The 25,937-nt window shown below is 43.6% G+C and overlaps 1 protein-coding gene across 1 annotated transcript in view; it reads left to right on the top strand.

Annotated features, from left to right (window-relative positions):
- Positions 1 to 25,937, top strand: part of IPO9 (importin 9) — a 567,644-nt gene that overhangs the window by 87,972 nt on the left and 453,735 nt on the right. The window contains exons 9-12 of the mRNA XM_069239031.1: positions 5,987 to 6,045; positions 15,204 to 15,355; positions 16,386 to 16,484; positions 17,083 to 17,189. Of these exons, the coding sequence (XP_069095132.1) occupies positions 5,987 to 6,045; positions 15,204 to 15,355; positions 16,386 to 16,484; positions 17,083 to 17,189 (417 nt within the window). The remainder of the gene's footprint in view (positions 1 to 5,986; positions 6,046 to 15,203; positions 15,356 to 16,385; positions 16,485 to 17,082; positions 17,190 to 25,937) is intronic.

The following is a 25,937-nucleotide window of genomic DNA, read 5'->3' as shown; positions in this document are numbered from 1 at the left end:
TACCAAACTTCCCAGTTTTCAGTGTAGACATTATTGTGCTGTGGAGTTCGTGTTTGACAGACTCGCAGACCATATACTCTTATGGCTACCCTGGACTTACAATGTCTAAGGTTTTGCTTAGACACTGTAGGGGCATAGTGCTCATGCACCTATGCCCTCACCTGTGGTATAGTGCACCCTGCCTTAGGGCTGTAAGGCCTGCTAGAGGGGTGACTTATCTATGCCAAAGGCAGTGTCAGGTTGGCATGGCACTCTGAGGGAAGTGCCATGTCAACTTAGTCATTTTCTCCCCACCAGCACACACAAGCTGGCAAACAGTGTGCATGTGCTGAGTGAGGGGTCCCCATGGTGGCATAAGACATGCTGCAGCCCTTAGAGACCTTCCCTGGCATCAGGGCCCTTGGTATCAGGGGTACCAGTTACAAGGGACTTACCTGGATACCAGGGTGTGCCAATTGTGGAGACAAAGGTACAGGTTAGGGAAAGAACACTGGTGCTGGGGCCTGGTTAGCAGGCCTCAGCACACTTTCAAATTATAACTTGACATCAGCAAAGGCAAAATGTCAGGGGGTAACCATGCCAAGGAGGCATTTCCTTACATAGTCATTTTGAAAGAGTACTATAAATGTAGAGACCTCATTTCTTTATGCTGTTTAGTACCTCATTGAAAGGTGGTTTCTTTCAGGATGATCTGAAGGCAGTGGTTACACAAGGCTTATCATTGTAGGACGACGCACCTGTAGCTGACCCCAGTAAGATTCTGGAATGTTCTCTGAAGGATTATGACATTCTTTTTTTTACAGTTGTGGCCGATTCTAGATAGGTTCTAAAGAAGGTGTTCTCTTACAAAATACTATCAACCTTGATTCATGAAGTAATTTCAGATTTCCTTTTAAACAAGGTATTCAACTACCTACCTTTTAACTGAGATTCGTCCTTGCCAACAGTGAAAGCTTCTCCACACCTTAGGCATAAAGTAGCTCTGTGATAAAATCTCAACATAACTAAGATCATCACATTTTTTTTCCTGCAGTCCATAAAACTGCATTCATAAATGGTGTTATCCAAACAATCTATAGGTTAATGAATTGTTTTCACTGTTATTTTTTAACAGCTGGTGAGTGCTTTCAGGAAGATTTAAGGTGGATAAAACAGAGGAAAGTCAACAACCATTCTTGGAACTGTCTAAGTTGCCAAAATTTGTAGACAGCTGATAGCCTCCCCATATATGCTCTCACCATTCAATCTCCATTCAGACCTGCCTCCTTTATTGAACACCAGTCTTCTGTTTTGTCTAATTTCCTACTAAATTGTCATACACAGTATTTTCTTAAATCGGAAGAAAAATCACTTTTTTCCCCGCAAATTAACCATAAATGAGCCAGTATAAATTGCCTTATTTTGAAATTGGTAACCTCTTAAACCACCCAGTGAATCCCAAGGTCCTGAAGGAGTGTCCTTGAGGCTCTTCTAAACCAGTCGCCTTTCACAATGCTCTGTGTTCCAGTCGAGAGGAAGGGCCTGAGCCAGTTCACAGAGTAATTAAAGGTGCTTGTCTTCGTGTTCGTAGTTGGGTAAGTCCCACTAGACGTCCAAGAACTCTGAGTCGAAGTGCTCTTTGACTTCACCATGCTGGTCTAAATCTTCCCACAAATTGCCTGAAGGATGTCACTGTAGGTCCCACTCCACATTGAGCCTGCCTCTGGGTCTGCTCCGTGCTTCCCTGGGTTTCCTGGGGCTGAAGCAACTCTTGCCCAACTTCGTGAGATTCTTCTTTGGACAGGCCAACCTGTCTGGGGCACCTTTGGCCCCATGGATTTCGTGGGTACCCCCACTGGATATCCACCAAGCCGGTCAGGCCCTTGGATTCGGTTCTGGACAACCACTCCAGTAGAGACTGGATCATAGTGCTGGTCTTGCAGGATACCTACTTCCACATTCCCAGTCTGCCTGCTCTCAGGGGTTATCTGCAGTTTATGGTGGGTCATGAGCATCATCAATTTGTTCTCCCATTTGGTCTTACCAGCATCCATCGAGTGTTCACCAAGGTGATAGCGGTGGTCGCAGCATACCTGTGGAGGTAGGGGGTTCCAGTCTTTTCATACCTTGATGATTGGCTGTTGAAGGCGGGCTCACCTAAGGCAGTCTTCTCCCACCTCTAGACTGTGGTCTACCTTCTGCATTCACCGGAGTTCACTATAAATGTGCCAGTGTCACACCTGATGCCCTCTTAAATGCTTCTTTTCATCTAAGCTGTTCTGGATACAGTGCAGTTTCTGGCCTATTCCCCAGAATAGTGAGCACAGTATATATGGACTATTAGTCTAATGTTTGAGTCTCTATCCTGGATTTCGATTTGACTTAGTCGAAGACTATTGTCCCTCATCAGCACCTGCATCCTGCTGGTAACGCATGACTGTTGGCATATGTGTGCTCTACAATGCGACTTGGGACTTGGGACTTCAGGTCGCACTGTAGAGCAGCATCAGGAGAACCTCTCAGACCTGGCCCAGATATCAGAAGGAACTGTAAAAGATCTGCAGTGGTGGCTGTGATTGGGTCAGCGACTGACCCCTCTCCCTTCCCCACCCAGAGCTGACTGTAGTGACAGAGGCATCACTCCTGGGTTGGGGAAGCCACCTGGGAGAAGTGGGGATTGAAGGTCTCTGGTCTCCAGCTAAGTCTTTGCTCCATAACAACATGTTGAATCTGACAGCAATCCCATTGACATTGAAAGCCTTTCTTCCTTCCACCAAGGAAAGTCTGGTACAGACATTCATGGACACCACCACCACCATGTGGTATTGCAACAAGCAGGGCAGAGTGGGCCCTGTCTCAGGAGGCCCCTCTATCTCTGGACATGGCTGGAACTTCAGGGCATTTCCCTAGTGGGTCAACATCTGGTGGACCCCTTGAACTCCAGAGCGGATAAACTCAACCGTCAATGCTTAGTGGATCCTGACTGCCATCTTCATCAAGAGGTGGTGGAAGGTTTCTTCAGAGATTGGGGAGAACCTTGGTTAGATTGGTTTGCCACCGACAACAATGTTCAGTGTCCGCGCTTCTGTGCACTGGAGTTTCCAAGGCGACTTTCATTTGGAGATGACTATCTTCTCAAGTGTATCTCAATCCTGCAGCACACCTTTCTGCCAATACCACTTCTGCGCCGAGTTCTTAAGAAGATCCAGAACGACTGGACACACATCATTCTTGTGGCCCTGGATTGGGCATGGTGATGATGGCATCCCACACTTCTGAGCATGAGCATCGGTCCTTCGGTCAGGATTCCTCTTCAGGAGAATCTACTGTTGCAACAACTGGGCAGGGTATTGCACCTGAATCTGCACATGCTCCACCTTCATGCATGGAGACTGAGGGGCGCCATGTGATAGTCTTTGTCCTGCAGAAGTCTGCATTATTGTGGCAGCATGCCGTCCCTCAACTAAGACAATGTATGCCTGCTGTTGGGACAAATTTGTGGCTTGGTGTGCTTTGTTGACCTTCTTTCTGCACTCATCTCAGGTTTTGTTCTTTGTTCTCTCGTTAGCCCGGCAAGGCCTTGCTCTGGGCACTGTTAAAGGGTACCTTTTGGCCATACCAGCATTTTTTAGGCTGCTGGGTCACCACTCTGTGTTGTAGTTGCCTATTGTTACTCAGTTCTTACAACCACTGTAGCATATGTTCCCTTTGCAGCACTTTACTTTGCCTAAATGTGACCTGAACTTTGTTCTGACCTTCCTGGTGTGCTTTCCCTTTGAGGCCCTGCACAATTTCCCTCTACGCTTGTTGACCTTAAAGACTGACTTTTTACTATCCATTCCATCTGCCAGGAGGGTTAGTGAACTGCAAGCAATTGCTATGCACCCTCCTTACACAACTTTTTTCCCCCTAACAAACTGGTTTTAATAATGTGCTCCTTTTATGTCAAAAGTGGTAACACCTTTTTACGTAGACCAAAACTTGACTTGACATTGCTTACTTTCTTTGCTCCATTTCACCCTCTTAAAGAGGAGGCAAGACTCCACCACTTGACCCAAAAAGTGTGCTATCCTTCTCCATTAATCGTACCATAGAGTTTCGGGTGGAAAATCAACTCTTCATTGGGTTTGTTGGGGTGAAGAAAAGAAAGCTGTGCAGAAACTGACCATCTACTGATTGATAGTGCTCTGCATTAACATCTGCTACACATTGGCCAAGAAGCAGCCGCCTGAAGGCTTGCAAGCTTATTCCACCAGAGTCAAAGCTTCTACCACTGCGTTAGCTTGTGGAGTCCCTGACCGGGGTATCTGTCCGACTGCAACGTGGGCATCTCTTCACATGTTAGAAAAACACTTCTGCCTGGACAGTCAAGTCTGTTGTGATGGACATCTTGCCTGGTCAGTCCTCCAGGATTTTTGGTCTAAATCTGTTAGCAGACCCAACTCTGTAGAGGTTTTACTCTGGTATCTATTCTAGAATATAAATCAGAGAATAGAAGTCTGTATCAGATGAACAAGTTACTTAGCTTTGGTAACTCCTTATCCAGTAGAGACTCTCTAGTTGCTGATTCCTGTCCGACCTTCCCATCCTCCCAGCTCCACAAACTGATTTCACTGCATAGGGTTGACATTATAAGGTCTCTAGTGTCTGCACACTACTACATCACCAACCTTCATGGCTCCTTGCTTCCTGTCTGGAAAGGTTGGGAGAAATGTCAGTACGCTGGAGTGGTGCCTAATAGGCACTGCACATGTCACTTTCAGTGTGAATGACCCAAAGCCGAGCAACGGCACCTTCTTACGCACAGAGGTACTGTTCGAATATTTGCCTGATCGATTCTGACATCTGTGGAATATTCTAAGGTAAGGAATTTATGGCTATCAGATAAGGCGTTACCAAAGGTAAGTAACTTGTTCACTAGCATGTAGAGGCTTACTTCTGTATGGTGCCTCAAATTCTTTCTTGAGAAGCTTGTTCTTTTCAAACTTGCTAACATAGGCTAGTCCTAGCTGTTTGTGAGCAAGGATAATAAGTAGGTAATTTTCCATTCAATTAATTGTTTATAATATTCCACCCTATCAATAACCAAACACTTGGGTGAGTATAGTTGATTGTATGCTGGCTGTTTGAATACATTTTACTCTTCCTGCACATTAGGCCTCCTAAACTCCCCACACTAAGATTCACTCAAATATGTAAGTAGGACATGACTGGTTTTAGGGAAGATGGTTCTTTGACTTTTGTATCTTAAACTTGATGGTCTTTCTTGGGAGGTCTCTTATAGTTCGTCCAGGGTTTATTTTCTTAACAGTTGTGTTGGCCATAGTAAGCCCATTAGAGATGTCCTAATCTAATTGTTTTTAATTCATAATTATTACGCTCAAACTTTCCTTCTATCAAACTGGTTTTAAAGATAGCTCTTGGGCTAACCTGGTGTTAAATACATGTGGTTGAGTCTGTTTTGCTAGAAGGTTGACATTTCTGTGAGTTCCCTTATGTTCTGCTATAAGATGATCCCTTCTGTTATGCTCTAACTTCGTTCTTTATTTTGAGTCATCTGAATTTGCTTCTTGTATAGGATGGTGCTTCTTGGGATTTTCTTATTCGACCAATTTGTACTTCCAGGTAATTCCCTTCTGGAATGTAATTGTGTGTCTTTAAGTATCTCTGATATAATAGAATGCCTCTTGTGTGTTCTCGTTTACAAGTCAATTCTTCTTAGGAGGTTTACAAGGATAATGCCTTTAAAGAAACCGTGTGTTATATAAAGTACACAGTTTGCGTTTTTTTTTTTTTAATGTAAGGTTCTCATTTCCCACTGGAGCCTTTGTTCTTAAGAGCAGAATATAAAACCAAAAGACTAAAACCATTATTAAATCCACACAAAGTAACACCAAGTTGATGGTGCTGATACAGTGTTTCAGCTCAACTATTGACAAATTGCACAATTTAGACACATGTACTGGATAATAATTAAATGAAGACTATTTTCTTTAATGGCTTGCACTTATGTGAGAACGGAAGTAAACTACACAGAGGAGGTGGAAGATCCCGTTGATTCTGATGGTGAGTCTTACTTCTGTTAATGTTTACAATGTCTTTGCCTATATACAGCCCTGGTTCTGAAGGTGTAATAGCTTATCTTTCATGTCTTGGTTTTGTTTCTCTCCACACCATGGCAGGGTTCTAGAGAATTAGGTTTACTCCAGTATTGGAACTTTCATAGATTCACATGCTTGAATCATTCCCCGTCGTCGAGATGGGAGTCCCGGTACAATTTTCAAAAGTAATGTTAAAACATATTGAAGAGAAAAAGGCCCTAGGCCTCTTCAATTTGATAGTCTGTCAGAGTCATTTTGTGAAAAGGACCAAACCTGATCCTCCACCAATCAGGCGACAGCACCCTTCAGAACCTCCTGAGAGAAGCTCTAGCACCTCAGATTTTCTAACGCACGTCGTGCTAGGGAGTCTCCTCAGAGCTCTGCTCTGTTTTCACACCTTTATTCAGCTCTTTTTCTCTCAGAGAAACTCATTTATTTGGATTTGTCAGCTATTTTTCAACTATGTCTGACAAGGAAAAGAAAAGTCTCTTTAGAGACTGCAAGACTTGTGGAAAGAAAAGACTTCATTCTGAAGATCCTCATCAAGATTGCATTTACTGCCTCTATCCAGATCATTCAGCCAAGGACTGTAAGATTTGCCGTACTTTTTCTTCTAAGACCTTAAAGGATAGAGAAGGCAGATTATTAATATGGCTGCAGAAACTGAAGCATAGGAAGGATCCAGTTTCTGATTTTGAGAGTGAGGAATCATCAACATCCAAGAGATCAACTAAAAGGGCAAGATCACGCTCTAGATCTCCCTCACAAACCTCAAGGAAGGCCCTCAAAAAGACTGCTTCAGGGTCTTATAAGGGTCGCAGCCCATCTTCTTCCCCAACTGTACTCTCAAGTAAAGAGGGGAAAAAACATTCTTCCAGTTCTGAGAGGCACAGGAAATCCTCATCTGTTCCACCATCTGTGCCTTTCAAAAAGCCATCCTCTGTGACTGGAAAAAAGGCCTCGTCGACCGATTCCCCGTCGACGGCACCGTCGGTGGGCGCATTGCCGACGACAACAGCTACTTTAGGTTTTCCATCGTCAGCGGCTCCGTCGGCGACATCGTCGATGAATACACCACCGTCGACGAGAACTGAAACGACGACATCAGCGTTGACGGCCGCCTACACCTCGTCATCGTCGACGGCGCTGATGTCAGTGTCAGCTTTACCGTCGTCGACGGTAGACTCGTCGGCGAAGCTTGCTGCTATTAAAATAACGGTGCGTCCAGCGTCGACGGCACCGTCTACGACAAAGTCAATTTACACGTCGTCGATGAGACCGTCGACGACACCGTCGACGAGGGAAAAATATCAAAAAAGAACAGAAAAATTAACTCCAACCCACACTTCACCTAGTAAGGTATCCTCCCTGGTACCAGTACATCTTTTGGAGGGAGATGAAGATTCAGATGAAGATGGGCCTTTTGGAACAGCCCACAGCCCCTCTGAATTGAATGTAAAATACCAGGAAGAGGAGGAATATGAGGAAGCTTATGATCCCCAGGCTTCCTTGGAGCATCAGCAGTATCAACAGGGAACGTATATCCCTTCCGACCTGCTTACTGGCCTTAGAGCCATGTTGGTGGATTACAACAGAAGGTTTCCTCCACAAGGAGAACAGCCTCCTCTATCGCCCATTTCTGGTCTTTCTACTCCACATCAAAGACCAACGTCTTTGCATCTCACAGATGTGGCCACCCCGGACATGACAATTCCCCAAGACACTGACTTTTCAGAAGGAGATCAGGAGGAAGGAGAGCTCGTAGATACTCACTCAGAGTGGGACGAGTATATTATTCCTGCTCCATCTTCTCCTTCTCATTCGAAGGTGGAGTCCCCACCTGAAGACATTGGAGGTTTTCACAATCTCTTAGAGAGGGCAGCCAAGCGTTTTGCATTACCGCTACCTACGAAGCAAACAGATTGTTTCCTTTATAATTTTAAAGAGCCCTTCCAGAAGTCTGTGCGCTCTATCCCGATGGTGAACTACCTGTGGGAGGAAGACCTTAAAGTCATGACTAATCCGGCAACAGTAACAGCAGTTTTACCACGTCTGGATAAGAAATACAAAGCTCCTGATGATGCCCCAACATGCTTGACAGGCCATCCTCCTCCAGATTCAGTAGTAGCTCAAGCGGCTCAAAGAAGATCAAAAAATCCTTCTGCTCCGATTTCCGCGCCCCCAGATAAGGAGGGTAGGAGGCTAGATAATATAGGAAAAAGATTCTCCTCTATGGCCAGCCTAGTGCTTAGAGCTGCCAACTCCTTGGCTATTTTGTCTCGATACGACAGACAGCTTTGGGCGGATATTGCACCTTTTATTAATCAACTGCCGGAAGACGTAAAATCAGAGGCAGATAAGACTGTAGAAGAGGGTCAACGCACGTCTGCAGAGCTTATAGACTGTGCAATGGATATAGCGACCACTGCTTTCAGACAGCTTGCAGGTGCTGCTGTATTAAGAAGACAGGGCTGGCTCAAAGCCACCTCATTTCGTCCAGAATAAAATCCTAGACTTACCCTTTGATGGCCAAGCGCTATTTGGGAAACATGTGGACGAAGCCCTACAGTCAATTAAAACGGACACGGCAAGGTCATTAGGGACCCTGCAATATCGAAGATCGTCCTTTCGTCCTAGGGGCGTGCCCAGCCCTCTTACAGAGGGGGATATCAACAACAGAGATACTCTTCCTATCCATCATCTTCACAACAATATCGGCCATACTACTCCCAAAGACAACCGACTCAACCAGCCTACAGTAGACCGGCAGGCCGTGGACGCTCAACCCGCCCCGCTAAAGATTCAGCTCGTAGAACCTGATGTTTTCGAGGCGCCGACTACGCCCAGTCCTCCTACTGTCACCCTGGGCGGAAGAATTTCCTTATTTCTCAGTCAATGGCAAACCATTACATCAGACAAGTGGGTCCTACAATTAGTGGAACGGGGCCATACTTTAGAATTTATCCAGAAACCTCCCTCCAACCCTCCCTGCAGGACTCCTTCAAGATATCCTCAATAACTCAAAGAAGAGGTCTACAAGCGCCTTCTCAAGGGAGCTATAGAGAAGGTGCCTCAGGATCAACGAGGAACAGGATTTTATTCCAGGTTCTTCATCATTCGAAAAAAGTGGAAGGATTGGAGACCGATCCTCGATTTAAGGCAACTAAATGTATACCTAAAGAAGCAATCGTTTCGAATGATCAGCCTGCAAGACGTCTTTCTGCGTCTCAATCAAAGAGATTTTATGTCATCGCTAGACCTCAAGGACGCATACTTCCACATACCAATCCACCCTGCCCACAGAAAGTATTTGAGATTTACCGTAGCCCGGAGCCATTATCAATATCGCGTCCTTCCCTTCGGGCTCAAATCAGCCCCAAGAATATTTACCAAATGCCTAGCACCAGTGGCAGCCTTTCTCAGGAGAAGAAAGCACCAGGTCTTTCCATACTTAGACGACTGGGTAATAAAGGCAAAGACTTACACAGGAGCACACAAGTCAACAAGAAAGTGCGTTTCCTTACTGACCAATCTCGGATTCACGATCAACTGGGAGAAGTCCAACCCTCTACCAGTACGCAGTATTACTTTTCTGGGAGCAAAACTGAACACGAAGTCCGGCATGGCATGTCCCACGTTAGAGAGACAACAAAGGTTACTAACCCTAGGGAGTTTCATACACAAAAGACGAAAGGTTACAGTCCGTCTCTTCAAATCACTATTGGGCATGATGTCTTCATGCATACCTCTGATCCCTCTGTGTCGACTAAAGATGCGCCCCTTGCAGGAGCAGCTAAACCGTCAATGGCTTCAAGTATCAGGAACTTTCGAAGAGCAGATACAAATAACTCCGATAATGATCAAAACCCTCAAGTGGTGGTCTCAAAAGCATCATCTCTCAATCGGTCTCTCGTTTCTTCAACAGCCAGCCCCGTGGACCATAACAGATGCCTCACTGGAAGGCTGGGGCGCAGTATTACAGGACCTGAAAATAAGTGGCAAATGGCCAACTCATCTGGCATCAAGGCATATCAATTGGCTAGAACTCAGGGCAGTGCACCTCGCCTTACAAGCGTTTCTCCCAAGAATCTCTGGATCGCGAGTGGTGATAAGAACGGACAACACCACTACGATGCACTATCTCAACAAACAAGGAGGTACAAGATCTCTCACCCTCTCCAGGGAAGCCCAAGCGATCTGGAACTGGGCCTCGCAGCAAGGCGTCACACTATCGGCGGTACACTTGCCGGGAATAAACAACAAGGCAGCAGATGCACTCAGCAGGCAGAAATTGGACTGTCACGAGTGGGAACTAGACCAGACGGTACTAACCCAGATTTTTTCCCAGTGGGAAACACCAACAGTGGATCTGTTTGCGAAGAAGGACAACGCCAAATGCCAGTTCTTCGCAAGTTGGCATCACCAAAAGGGATCTTGGGGGAATGCGTTTTCAATAGTCTGGTCAGACATCTTTGCTTACGCCTTTTCTCCCATTCCGTTGATCCCAAGGGTCCTCACGAAGATGAAAACAGAACCGTGCACTCTCATACTGATAGCCCCGTACTGGCCGCGCCAACATTGGTTCACAGAGCTCCTCATTCTGTCAGTCAAACCTCATATTCCACTGGAGCCGTTACCTCATTTACTAACAATGAACAACGGCCAAGTTCGACACCCCGATCCGCAGTCAATGCGGTTAGCAGCATGGCTCCTCACCACAGAGAATTTGCGCATTTGAACATCCCGCAGGACTGCAGAGATATTTTGTCACAGGCCAGAGTGGATAGCACTAACAAGGCGTATAAGTGTAAATGGAAAAGATTCTGTGCCTGGTGTCGTCAGCGTCAAATCGACCCTCTACTTTCACCACCAGAAGAGATGTTGCTGTATCTCTTTGAGTTAGCTCGATCTGGCCTAGCACACTCGTCCATTAAAGTTCATGTAGCAGCCATAGCTGCATACAGACGTTCAGAGGACACACCCTCGCTCTTCTCGGCTGATTAAGAGATTTCTGTAGGGGCTGTTCAGAGTTTACCCTCCTTTCAGACCTCCACCTCCTTCGTGGGATTTGAATATTGTTTTGGCACAACTGATGAAGCATCCATTTGAACCGATCCACCGTGCTTCCCTCAAATACTTGTCGTGGAAGGTTGCCTTATTGATAGCTCTTACATCAGCTAGGCGGGTCAGTGAGGTGCAAGCGCTCTCCATCCAAGAGCCATTCCTGCAGCTTAAACAAGATAGACTACTAATGCGCACTAACCCGCATTTTATGCCAAAGGTTCCGTCAGACTTTCACATGAACGAACCTTTGGTCTTCAAGTCCTTTTTCCCTCATCCATCTACTCCAGCGGAGAGAGCATTACACTCTCTAGATGTGAAAAGATGCGTTCAATTTTATTTGGACAGGACTAAAGCTTTTCGGCGCTCTAATCAGCTATTTGTGGCGTACAGTGCTCCTAGGAAGGGGTACCCGCTATCCAAGCAGAGTATTTCTAGATGGATCGCCTCTGCTATTCGCTTCTGCCATCAGGCAGCGGGCAAACCTTTGCAGTCATCTGTGCATGCTCACTCGACAAGAAAAGTCGCATCGTCCGCGGCACTGTTTGCCGGAGTGCCACTACAAGACATATGTAGGGCAGCAACATGGAAGAGCTGTCATACCTTTACTAAGCACTATTGCTTGGAGTCCCTCTCGCACGGAGAGGTAGCAGTGGGCCAGGCGGTTCTCAGGAATCTCTTCAGGTGAAGGTGAGCCATTTCTCCTACATCCCTCCATCCTTGAAAAGGTATGCACATTGGAAAAAAAAAATTTTATCTGATAAGAGACCGCTATCATAGTCCCATGAGTAAGCGGGTTGTCAGACATTGATCAGGTTACATTAGTGTCTTATGATGTTTTATTACTGGTTTGTTATTCAAATTTCATCATGTATCTTCACAGGAATATCTCTATATATATTAGAGATAAGGAGATACTTATATTTATATATGTACATATATATAGATAGATGTGTGTGTGTGTGTGTGTATGTGTATATATATATATATATATATATATAGAGAGAGAGAGATATATCAGTACACTCATATACTTCATCAATTTCTACATGATGATAAGAAGGGTTGTGGTTTAAGATAACTTGTTTATTAAAGATGTAATTTTACAATGTGCATAGTTATTGCTTTCTACTCTGATTCAAACATGTGAATCTATGAAAGTTCCAATACTGGAGTAAGAAAATAAGTTACTTACCTGTAACTGTAGTTCTCCAGTATTGGAATCTTTCATAGATTCACATGCGACCCACCCGCCTCCCCGGAGAAGCTCACTTCACCTCTTTCTTTCGATTTATACATATATTCAACATAATGTAAGCACTTGTGCTTGGAAAATCTGAGGTGCTAGAGATTCTCTCAGGAGGTTCTGAAGGGTGCTGTCGCCTGATTGGTGGAGGATCAGGTTTGGTCCTTTTCACAAAATGACACTGATAGACTATCAAATTGAAGAGGCCTAGGGCCTTTTTCTCTTCAATATGTTTTAACATTACTTATGAAAATTGTACCGGGACTCCCATCTCGACGATGGGGAATGATTCAAGCATGTGAATCTATGAAAGATTCCAATACTGGAGAACTACAGTTACAGGTAAGTAACTTATTTTCTTCTGTTTACAATTTAAATTGTAGAGTATAGGCTTCCAAATGGACTATTTTTTCATGTACATTGTAATGTTAGCTGGGTCCTCGGACAGCCTGTCCATCCAGGCTCCACACCCCCTGACCCCCTCTCACCAGAGAGGCTGTCCGGGTAATATCATAGGACTTGCATAAAAAGTGTGCACATGATCATTCTGTTTTTCAGCCTGTGATACTGAATACCTTTGGCTGAGGAGACGTCTCTTCAGGAGTGTTTACACTTGGAAATCCTTACCCAGTTATAGAAACGGGGTATATGGACCTGTGTGTCCGTACACGTTACATACTAACACTTGTATTACTAGGCACATTTTTTATGACCCATCCAGCTTTACCGGGTAGTGAATGCCTTACTGGAGTAGAATGTGAAACAACAAATCTAGGATAAGGGGTCTAAATATATTGGACACATCATGGACAACAGTGATACAAACCTCCCTCAAATATAGAGCAGAGTAACCTTTATGAAGTGTGTGGAAAAACATTAGGAGATGAAATTAGTTATTCCCTGCTGCCCTTGTGAGAGTGGGAAAGTGTGGCATACTTCCATAAGAATTTGCATGCAGGGTATACACAGAGCTGGAACCTCCTCCTGGACGAAGCAGTCAAGTTGGGATAGACATTTCTATCTGGTTCTGCTACATGGGGGAACATGTAGACAATTTGTTTTTTACCCACCCTTGGCTCGTCTTCTATCTAGCATCCTAGCACTAAAGCATTAGTCACTGATTGCCTGAAGAAAAAAAAATGTTTTGGTTAGGACTCCAATATCATTTTTCAGATTGACATTTAAGGACCTAAAAGACTTTTTAATTTGCCCAAATATTCCCTGCTTTTCTGCCCTTATGGAGTGTCTTGGCCATCTGGGAAGATGGTTCATTTTACAGCATCTGAGAAGATGTGTAGGATAGGTACCTTATCACTTATAAAGATTTCCATAAGTATATCTGTGCATAGTCTCCCATATTCTGGAGCAAGCAGTCTGTAGTACTGGACAGTCCCTAAGCATATGTACCAGGCAATGTTAGTTTGCTAGGGATCTCCAGCATTTTATGCATAGGGACAGGCTTGCATTCTCAAACTTTATAGGTATTCAGTATCTCTCACTGAGTATTTAGTGTGCTTCTATAAATCTGTGGCTATTCTCTCCTCAGAACCATTGCTCATTTTACATATTGACAGCTTACAGTAGATTTGCATGTTTTTAACAGATGAGAACCCCTGTTTAGAATGTGACGCTTGTGCTAAATAAGAGTATCAAATGTAGATCGGACCCCGGTGGGATGTCATCATTTCAAAGGATGATTTGATTTTCCCAGTCAGACTACATGTATCCTTGAATTATCTTTTGAATTGTAGGCATCATATTTATGTTGTACTAGGCTTTCAAGAGACAATATCACTTAATTGTTTTATGTCTTGTAGTATGTGAATTTCCTCTTTCTAGCTAATATCCTATATTTGGGCTTCCAGGTGAATGTAGTTGTTTACTTCTCTGTATCTTTGCCTCTGCCAGCACTGGTCACTTGTGTGGAGTACGGGATGGACCTCTTGAGAGGTACTCTTGGCTACCAGAGAACCTTCTTTAAATCATGTCATTCATGGTAAAATAAAAGAACCTCTGCACTATGAGAACCTTTATTTCCTGCTTTCTGATTATGTCCCCAAAAGTTTGCAGTATATGCAATCTGTGTCTTTCTAGACTGTTGAGAACAAAGAAATACTTTTGTGCATTGATATGGGTGGGCTATCAACAGATTTCTCTCTCTCAAATGATAAGAAAGCATCTAAATTAACCTTACCCACTAAACGATACAATTATGTTGTCAGCTGCCAGTTATGAGGCAGTTCACTTCAAAAGGTAACTCTTCCCTTTGGCGCCTGTGTTTTTATCCCCTCATGCAAGTCCCGTTTATACTGTAGACCCTCATCCGCTGCATCACCATCCTTCTAAAACTTAAATAGAAAAGGAAAACAAATAAAATAAATATCAACGCTTTAAATTGGGAATAGATTTGATTTAAAAAAAAAAAAAAAAAAAAATCACATCTAATAAAATTTTAAGTTTGCTTTTGGAAAGAGTTTGTCTGAGCATCTTTAGATTTGTCCTTTTGCTATGTTCATTATAGGTCTTCAGTTTTGCATTGAGCATATTGCCCAGAAAAACATTTATTAGGAGTAGTTTATGTAGAAAAAATATGAGTAAAACTTGGTGTCACAGTTTACCATTAGTGCAACTCAATGACATAGGACTGTGGTGACAAAACTGAGAAGAGTTTTGCAGATTTCAAAATATGGACACTAGGTTCAGGATAATGTGTGCTAGTGGGTTCTCGTGCAAAGTCTTTCCTGTTTTTTGGACCACCTACACATAATTTTGCTACACTTTTAAGAATTTACTGTGTATGTTTATTTTTTTTTCAGGGGAAGTCCTGGGCTTTGAGAACTTGGTATTCAGTATATTTGAGTTTGTTCACATATTGCTGGAAAATAACAAGTTTAAAAGTACAGTGAAGAAAGCGCTGCCTGAGCTCATCTACTACATGATCCTGTATATGCAAATCACTGAGGAGCAGGTAAAAATGCAACTGTTAAGGGAGTTGAGGGACTAGATAGAGTGGTGGCGGTGGTGGGAGTAGTAGGGGATCTGCAGCTATCGGGGGAATATTTGAACTTGAAGTAGATTTTTACAGCAGATTTCCATCTATGGCTGGGAGAAGGATTTGGTGGCTTGGTTGTGTGGTGGTTTATGGTAAATGAGAAATTTGTTTTTGACTGTGCAGGGTATCTGAGACTCTACAGTCTTTTAAGTTTTCCTAATAAGCAGCTGTCCTCTACCAGCACAAAAACAGGGTTGCAACATTATGAAAAGGCACTCTAACAAAAAAAAAAGTCAGACATTTTTCATTTCACTTAGCAGTCCTTTTCAGTCTTGCACTCAACACGTTCAGAAGAGTATTTTATGTTTTGTAAATCTACAAGAATTAAAATTAAAATGTTTTGCTCTTCCTAAGAAGTTTGTTTTTAGATAGGTAGGGAGCCTAAACTGTAGTGCTAAAAAGCTGATATCCCTTGCTTTGCTGTACAATTGTAGAGAACTCCTTCATTTAGCTTTTAGAGTATTGCATTCTTGTATTGCCTAGAACAAGACTGGATGTTTGTCAGTCAGTCTGGTTGACACTTCCTAATATGAAACCAGCAGGTTAAAGTGAGATTTGAAAGTATTTATAGCAATTGATATTCAAATGTGCAAAATCTGTTTGCTGACTCCGTAATATACTGAGACCAGCACTGCCACAATTTCCCCCAAAAACTGATACATTTTAGCACTCGTCCTGCACTAATCTCATTATAATCTACACCTAATTAGCTCAGATTTATACAAAGAAATAGTTCAGCTGCTAGATAAGACTCTTGAATACACTATTGAAATGGACCACAAATATAGGTTTTGTCATACCAGTGAGCAGTGAAATACTACTTATGCAAGCTAAAGATTTCTTATAGAATAGTAGATACAGATTAATACAATTCAAATTTTCAGAAAATCTTTGCACAATTATTTTGTCATACTACCCCACCTATGTTTATTTTTGAATACTTTAGATAAAAGTTTGGACTGCAAATCCGCAACAGTTTGTGGAAGATGAAGATGATGACACTTTCTCCTACACTGTTCGTATCGCTGCCCAGGACCTACTGCTGGTAAGAACTACTGCTTTGCTGACTACAAGTACCATGACCATTAGCCAAAACTTTATTTTCTCTTTCTGAGAATAATGAATGTTAGAGTCTCACTTCTGCTGTTTTGCTGTTTTAGCAGGTATCGTCCTCAGACGTTACGCTGACCTTTTGTACTTTCTAATACACTAGATTTGCTTGTGTTTCCTAATGGAGTTCATCCCGCCCCATGCTCTCTGCCATCCGGTCTTCCCAAATTCCAGCACTCACTCAGTACACGCTCAGCTCTCTCTTGGTCTACTAACTACGATGTCTTTCTGCAAGATTACAAATGGGGTTTCCCTCCTTCATGGCCAGTGAACTTCAGAATCGGCATATAAAAGTTTATTTGCTCTTACATCAGACCCAAACCCCTCTATTTTCAACTCATGAAAGCAGTGACGTATAAAAACATCTTTTGACTTTCTCTGAACTTAAAATAGTCAAAACATCTCCTTACACACTGGTCATCCCTGACAGAATGATCTAGGCTTGGTTAAATAACTTCACGTCCCGAGCATAAGGGGCATCCATGTTAGTTTTTAAATTACTCCTCCAACTCCCCTCCACTTTTAATTTTCAGGCTGTTTCCACAGAATTTCAGAATGAGAGTGCAGCAGCATTGGCTGCAGCGGCGACCAGACATCTGCAAGAAGCTGAGCAGACAAAGAGCCATGGGTCTGAGCACTGGTAAGGAATAGATAAATTGGAAAAGAATGGTTCCTAAATAGGATGGTTCTAAAAGGGGCCGGTCAAGCAATGAGTGATTCTTAGAGGGCACATATTCTGAATAGAGTAAGTCTTGGAAGGAGTACGATCAAGATAATGTTGAAGGGGCAGGATCAAAGCGTGTGTAGGTTTTGTGAATTAGGGAATCAAAGCATATCAAAACAGTGCAGAAGAGGACCATAAAAGCAGTGTAGAGCATGCCTTCCCCTGTAGAGCAGTTGGTTTACATTCATTGTACTATCCAGCCATTCTTCTGCTCTTCAAGGCATGAAGACCTGAGCAATCATTGTAATGGCAGTTTAAAACGAAATGTAAGTGTGAAATTGAAAAACCTAGTATGTTGTTTGAGTGCTGCAATAGACTGAAAGTTTAATAGACAATAAAAATGTAAAACAAATCATATGTCAGCGAAAGCGATGGCCTGATGGTTGCTAGTGATATCAGTGCAAATGATAAACAACAGGCATGAGGAGAATTGGGATATTGGTAAGTAGGAAAATGGTACAGGTCATCAGTGATGTGAGGTTAGACTTCGAGCTAGATGGCTTGATAGAGAAGTTGGTTCATAAAAACGGAACCTGGGAGGGAGTAGAGGGTATGTGCTAGTCGAGTGGTTGAACTGGCAAGTAATGGAGGGGTAGAGCAAGCAATTGTGATACCAGAAAACAAAATACAGCCATAAGCAAATTTTGATCATTAGGGGAAAATTACAGTGCATCAGTATGTCCACTCCACATCAAATGATTTACGATGCTTGTAATCATAAGGCAATGGGCATCTCAGAAAATGCATGTTACAGTGTCGTTTTTCTGCTGCAACTATGGTCATACCAGTTCCCAAAATTGTTTTGGGTGAGCCCTGAGGTGCACAACATTGTTGTAGCCCTCCAGTAGCTCATTACAGTTTACCATGTCCTTCATCTGCATTTCCTACTTAGGGGGATTGGTGATCTTCCAACACATCACCACCTGACACTTAGCCAGGAGCAAAGCCATACATAAATTCACATACTTTCTTGGGTACCTGTTTGGTGTCACCCAAAAGGCGAGCTCAGGTCTTGGAAGCATAGTGGCTCCCACCATCTCATTCAGGAAGGCAAACATCTCAGTCCAGAGTTTTAGCCCTGGAGGGAAAGCAACACAATATGAAGAAAGGCTATATTTGTTGCTTTGCACTTCTTACAATCTACACTCCACATTGGGAGAATTTAGCTATACGTTCCTCGGTATAACTCATACTGTGGAGGTATTTGAATTAATTTAATTTGTTCCCCTAACATGAGCACAACAGTACTTCCTGTGTGCCCCACTGAATCATATTTTGTGAGCAACACAAATTCTGCGGACCATGAAGGATGTCTGAAGCAATAGCCTTCATGGCCAGTCACATTCTATAGTACAGCAAGATCACCATTGCAGTGCTGCCTCCTTTAGCTTTATTCTCTTGCAAATCTATAAAGATAACATTAGGGAACAGGTCTCCCAATACGGATATGCCAATTTCCTTCAGAATCCTTTAAGAAGATTTCTCTAACTTAGGAGGGAGAAATAGTGGGGCTGCAAGGGAGTCGTAAAAGAATATGGCAGCTTGAACGAGCTGCTCCTTAACCCAAGCCAATCATTTTTTATAACTTCTGCTAATGATTGCCCCAAGATTTCCTTGTGTAGAATATAGGAGTGCTGTCCTAGGTCAGCAACAACAATTTTGGGATTCAGCAGTGTGGTAACTGGCGGGCCGCAGTAACTGGGACCTGTTGGCCTGAGAAGGCACACTGAGGAGTGGTGCTATTGCATCACGGGGCTCGTGTCTAGGGAGATTGGCCGTGGTGGTCATAACAGACTAGGGGCCAGCACTAGAGGAAACAGGAGCTGGATGCCTTCTGAGCTGATCGGATGAAGAAGAAACGAGGGGCTTGGCATTTTGGACAGCTGTATGCGCCTGTGAGACTGTGGGAGGGAGCCCAAAGTGAAGAGGTCTAGGGACTGAGATGCAACCTGCCAGCACTGATCATCTTACTAGGAGGTGAGTAGCAAAACTGTCAGCCCCTTATGATAGAGTAAAAATGCTGCAAATGAAAACGTGAAATCAAATTGCAAAAGTGAAACACCAAAATATCAAACTCACAGGGGATCTCCCCCTCATGAAGGAAGACAAATTACTTTGAATGACTGAACTATTGTGCTCCTGTCAATATCCGCTTTGAGAGACGCTTGACAGTGAATTCAGTTACAGTCTAATTGGAGAATCGCTGCTGACAAAATAGATACAGGACCATAACACCACTATGAATTCTTCACTTCATATGGGTCAATATATACTGTGAATATAAACACTGCTCATCTATGGAACTGTGCTCCCATTCATATGGATGAATATACTGTGAATACAAACACTGCCCAGCTATGGAACTGGTAGTTATGACACAAGGGGGGGGGGGCACAAATGATGCTTTCTTTGTGAGAAAACACAGCCCAGCCATGAAATATACCTAAAGGGCAAAGCAGATCAAAAACAGGCAAAGCTAATTGATGAGGCCAGGCGCTTTACAAGGTCATCTCCAAGAGGAGAGGACCCAGCACCTATGGACCGAGAGATGGAGTATGGTGAAATGGAAGACACAGATTTTAAAACATTACTCCTGAAAATAAAAATGGCCTTCAAAACATTGATGGGAAAAATTATACCCTTTCTAATAGTATGGGTAGAATGAATGGAAAAAAATGATAAACATTGAGAATGATTGGCGATAGAGATATGCCTATCCAAAACAGTGGATAATGTGGCTGAACAGAAGAAGATATAGGAGCTGGAAAGATATTTAGATTTAATGCAGGCGAAAAATTAACATTTAGAGGCACGGTCAAGGAAAAATAATCTATGCATCATCTAGATTCTGGAGTCTGAAAATCCATGTTCACTTCCTCCCCTCAGGGAATCTATTTAATTCACTATTTGGGCTGATTCATTCTCCCCATTCATCATCTTTGAGCCCACACACAGGCTGCTGGCACCCAAACCACCTTCTGGGGCTTCAGTGTGACCCATCATTGCTAAGCTCTAAACTACCTCAACCGTGTTATGGGTTTGAGGCTGGCCTGGGAGAAAAGAGATTTGAAGTATGAAGCACCTACAACCTCACTCTACCCTTACATAACAATTGCTGTGCAAGAAGCCTTTAATCAAGTAAAAAATAAACTCTAGCAGCATGAACTTTGCTGATTGCCCCCCTGCCCCCCAGCAAAACCTAGTTACTAACTCTAAGGCAGTGATGTCATTTTTTTAAAGAGATGTAGCAACCTGCACCTAAGGAACTGAGGAGATCCACGTTGCCAGGAACTCAAGAAGACTCTGAAGCTAGCACAGAAGGAACATAGTTTTTAGTGACTGACAACTTTAGCTTTCGTGCTATGGGTTTTTACCACTGCTCACTGTAGGAAATGCTCTATTGCTGGGTTTTTTATATTATGCTCTGCTTTTTGATTACCCGGAGAGTGCCAAAAAGACACAACAGGGAATATTTTGTTTTCCAAACCATGAATTTATAAATGTGGTCTGGTAATATGTTAGCCTACTGTACATAGGTTGTATGATTAATATGTGCAAGGATACTATGTAGAATAAAGGGTTTGGGCACTAGTGGCAATATTACCCCAGATTTTTGGCTACTGGGAGGCCTCAAACATAATTCGTAATATATATTGATCACATTTATTTTTGGTCATGTTTTTCTAGATGGGGAGGGAAACATGTCACAGAGTTGGAGATCAGTGTGGTGGGTAGTGAGGGGAGAGTTACATGGGAAACGTTTGTTCAACCAACACAGAATATTCACGATGTTTAATAAGAATGTGAAGTACTGATGCTCAGATTACATGGCAGTGCACTAAGTATTGATATATATATATATATATATATATATTCAATGGCATGTGTAGCTGCAGATACACATGCTGTGCGTTATCCTTCCATCCAGTGTTGGGCTCGGAGTGTTACAAGTTGTTTTTCTTCGAAGAAGTCTTTTCGAGTCAAGGGACCGAGTGGCTCCTCCCTTTCGGCTCCATTGCGCATGGGCGTCGACTCCATCTTAGATTGTTTTCTTTCCGCCATCGGGTTCGGACGTGTTCTTCTTCGCGCCTTAATTCGAATCGGGGAAACTTAGAAAATCATCGAAATTCGTCAATATTGTTTGCGTTCGGGACCGGTTTAGTGTCATCACATCGGCACCGACAACAAGACCGCTTCAGCTGACCTTCGGGGGTTCCGCACTTAATCAAGGCCTGGTCGGCCCGATCACACCTGTCGACAAAGAACTAATGGACCAGACCCCTTTCCGTTTCTGTCCGAAGTGCCACGCCAAGTATCTTTACACAGACCAGCATCGGGTTTGTAACCTGTGTTTATCACCCGAACACAGAGAGGATACTTGCGAGGCCTGCAGAGCGTTTCGATCCAAGAATACCTTAAGAGATCGACGCGCAAGATGGTTACAGATGGCGTCGAAAAAGTCGCAGCATCTCAAAGCCAAGGAAGAAGAGATGCGGATATCCAACCAGGGTTCGGACTCGGATGAATCCGACGGGGATCGACCACCGACGGCAGCACAATAAGTGAGTACACCTGCCCCGTCCCACACCCAAGGTCAGGTCAAGAAACAAAAGGCCTCGGGGACGCCACTGCCGGAAGGCCATGGCTCAACCCACAGAAAAGATGGTGACCAAGTAACATCGGCACCGAAAAAGGCCAAATCAGTGCCGAAGACTTCCGACTCCGGTCGAGAAACCGGCACCGAAAAAAGTCTGCATTGAATAATCGTTTCGAGTAAACCTCGAAAAAGCCATTCGGAGCCGAAACCAACAATCTCCATTGTGGTTTCGATACTGAAAAAAACGGCTTCGGAGACGAAAAAAGCATCCTACACGGAAGAGCAGGGTCTCTCTACAGCTCAAAGAAAAGCACAGATTTGAGCAGGAACTGGATCTAGAAGAGTATGATCAAACTCCACAAAGGCTAGAAATCCAGAAACATACAGGGAAGATAGAAACAATCCCTCCGCTCAAGGCCAAAAGAAAACTGACTTTTCACGAGACTGAGATGCAACCAAAGGTCAAAGTGGTTAGAGAAAGATCACCACCCCCACAGTTCTCACCACAAACATCCCCACTTCAATCTCCACAGTTGTCACCAGTGGGTACACCAATGGCACTGTCACCCACACATACTGGGATGACTCAAGACGATGGCGACCCCTGGGATCTATACGACCCACCAGTTTCGGACAATAGTCCAGAGTGTTATCCGACAAAACCTTTGCCACCAGAGGACAGTACGTCCTACACGCAGGTACTGGCCAGAGCAGCAACATTTCACAATGTAACAATGCACTCAGAACCAGTGGAAGACGACTTCCTGTTTAACACTCTGGCATCCACGCATGCATCATATCAAAGCCTGCCAATGTTACCGGGCATGCTTAAACATGCACAGCAGGTTTTCCAAGAACCAGTGAAAGGGAGAGCAATCATGCCAAGGGTCGAGAAAGAATATAAACCGCCCCCGTCAGACCCTGTGTTTATTACACAACAGCTCCCTCCGGACTCAGTGGTTGTGCAGTCATCAGGGGATGCGCCACCCCCTGATAAGGAAAGTCGTAAGTTCGACGCGGCTGGGAAAAGAGTGGCATCGCAAGCACCCTATCAGTGGCGAATTGCCAACTCACAAGCCCTCCTTACCCGATACGACTGAGCACATTGGGACGAGATGCAAGACATCATCCAGCACCTCCCCAAAGAGCATCAAAAACGTGCCCAACAAGTGGTTGAAGAGGGACAGGCCATATCAAATAACCAGATCCGCTCTGCAATAGACTCTGCTGATACAGCGGCACCAACTGTAAATACAGCAGTAACAATTAGGAGGCATGCATGGCTGCGAAGTTCTGGGTTTAAACCAGAGATACAGCAAGCGGTATTGAATATGCCATTTAATCAACATCAACTATTCGTCCCGGAAGTGGATACCGCAATAGAAAAAATGAAGAAGGACACGGCCAAAGCCATGGGCGCGCTCTACTCCTCTCGATACTGGGGAACATTTAGGAAACCACAATTTAGGGGAGGGTTTAGACAGCAACCATCAGAACCATCCACCTCCCAAACAAAACCTACTCACCAATCTCAGTACCAGAGAGGGGCGTTTTGTGGTTCCTACAGAGGACAGTTCCCAAGAGGAAGAGGGAAATTCCAGCCTACCAAGCAGACCCCTTGTAGCAAGCAGTGACTTCAATGTCACACTTCCCCAACATACATCACCAGTGGGGGGGGGGAGATTAACGAAATACCACCACAATTGGACACACATTACCACAGACATGTGGGTTCTATCAATTATCCAACATGGTTACTGTATAGAGTTCACAAGATTCCCTCCAGATGTTCCCCCAAGAACGCACAGAATGTCAATACAACACTTAGACCTATTACAAATAGAAGTCCAAGCACTACTAGCAAAAGAAGCCATAGAACTGATACCTTCTCACCAGAGAGGAACAGGGGTTTATTCCCTGTATTTCCTCATCCCAAAGAAAGACAAAACGTTAAGGCCTATTTTAGATCTCAGAACACTGAATCTCTTCATCAAATCAGATCATTTCCACATGGTAACACTACAGGATGTAATCCCTTTACTAAAACAAGGAGAATACATGACAACACTGGATCTAAAGGATGCATATTTTCACATACCCATCCATCCATCTCACAGGAAATACCTCAGGTTTGTAATACAAGGCAAACATTATCAATTCAAAGTGTTGCCATTCGGAATAACAACGGCCCCCAGAGTATTTACAAAATTTCTAGTTGTAGTAGCAGCTCATATAAGGAGAAATCACATGCACGTATTCCCGTATCTAGACGATTGGCTAATAAAAGCCAACACTCAACAACAATGTCAAAATCACACGCAATATGTAATAGATACTCTGCATAATCTAGGGTTTTCTATAAATTACCAAAATTCACATTTACAACCATCCCAAATACAACAATACTTGGGAGCAACACTCAACACGCAAAGAGCAATTGCCACTCCAAGTCCACAAAGAGTCCAGTTGTTTCAAAATATAAAATCAAGCATGCAATCAAACCAACAATACACGGTCAGGTTTGTGATGAAACTACTAGGCATGATGTCCTCATGCATAGCTATTGTACCAAATGCAAGGCTACACATGCAGCCCTTATAACAGTGCCTAGCAAAACAATGGACGCAGGCACAGGGTCAACTCCAAGATCTAGTGTTGATAGACCGCCAAACACACACTTCGCTTCAATGGTGGAACCCTGTAAATTTAAACAAAGGGCGCCCTTTTCAAGACCCAGTACCTCACACCATTATCACAACAGAGGCCTCCATGATTGGGTGGGGAGCACACCTCAACAATCACAGCATACAAGGTCAATGGGACAGTCAACAAAAACAACTTCACATAAATCATTTAGAACTGCTAGCAGTCTTTCTAGCACTAAAAGCCTTTCAGCCCCTTCTAGCCCACAAGCATATCCTTGTCAAGACAGACAATATGACAACAATGTATTATTTAAACAAACAGGGGGGACACACTCGTCACAACTGTGTATCCTAGCGCAAAAAATCTGGCACTGGGCAATTCACACCAACATTCGCCTGATAGCACAATATATACCAGGCATTCAAAATCAGCTAGCCGACAATCTAAGTCGAGATCACCAACAGTCTCACAAATGGGAAATACATCCCCAAATTCTAAAAGATCACTTCTACCGCTGGGGGACACCAAACATAGATCTGTTTGCAACAAAAGAAAACGCAAAATGCCAAAACTTTGCGTCCAGATACCCACACCCTCAGTCTAAGGGCTATGCTCTATGGATCAGCTGGTCATCCCCTCTCCCGCTCTTATGCTTTTTCCCCTCTCCCGCTCATTCCTTTTCTGGTCAACAAACTGAGTCAAAACAAACTCAAAATAATACTCATAGCGCCAACGTGGGCGCGCCAACCATGGTACACCACACTGTTGGACTTCTCAGTAGTACCGCACATCAAACTACCAAACAGACCAGACCTGTTAACTCAACACAAACAACAGATCAGGCACCCGAATCCAGCATCGCTTAACCTAGCAATCTGGCTCCTGAAATCTTAGAATTCGGATATCTAAACCTCCCAAAAGAGTGTATGGAGGTCATTAAACAAGCAAGAAAACCCCACAACAAGGCATTGTTATGCTAATAAATGGAAAAGGTTTGTTTTCTACTGCCAGGTCAATCAAATTACGCCGCTAAACACCGCCATACAAAACATTGTAAGTTATTTAATACACTTACAAAAAGCAAATCTTGCTTTTTCTTCCATTAAAATCCATTTCACTGCAATATTTGCAGATTACACATACAAAATCGCTTTTTAGAATCCCAGTCATCAAAGCCTTTATGGAGGGACTAAAAAGAATCATACCCCCAAGAACACCACCAGTACTTTTGTGGAATCTTAATATTGTACTAACACGACTCATGGGTCCAATGACCAATGACAGAGATTTTTAACGCAGCCACCTGGTCCACGCCCCATACATTTACTAAGCATTACTGTGTAGATGTGTTAGCAACACAACAAGCCACAGTAGGACAGACTGTACTGAGAACATTATTTCAGACAACTTCAACTCCTACA

Source organism: Pleurodeles waltl, chromosome 6 (assembly GCF_031143425.1).
Source record: "Pleurodeles waltl isolate 20211129_DDA chromosome 6, aPleWal1.hap1.20221129, whole genome shotgun sequence".
Lineage (NCBI taxonomy): Eukaryota > Metazoa > Chordata > Amphibia > Caudata > Salamandridae > Pleurodeles > Pleurodeles waltl.
This window is presented reverse-complemented; position numbering and strand designations above follow the sequence as displayed.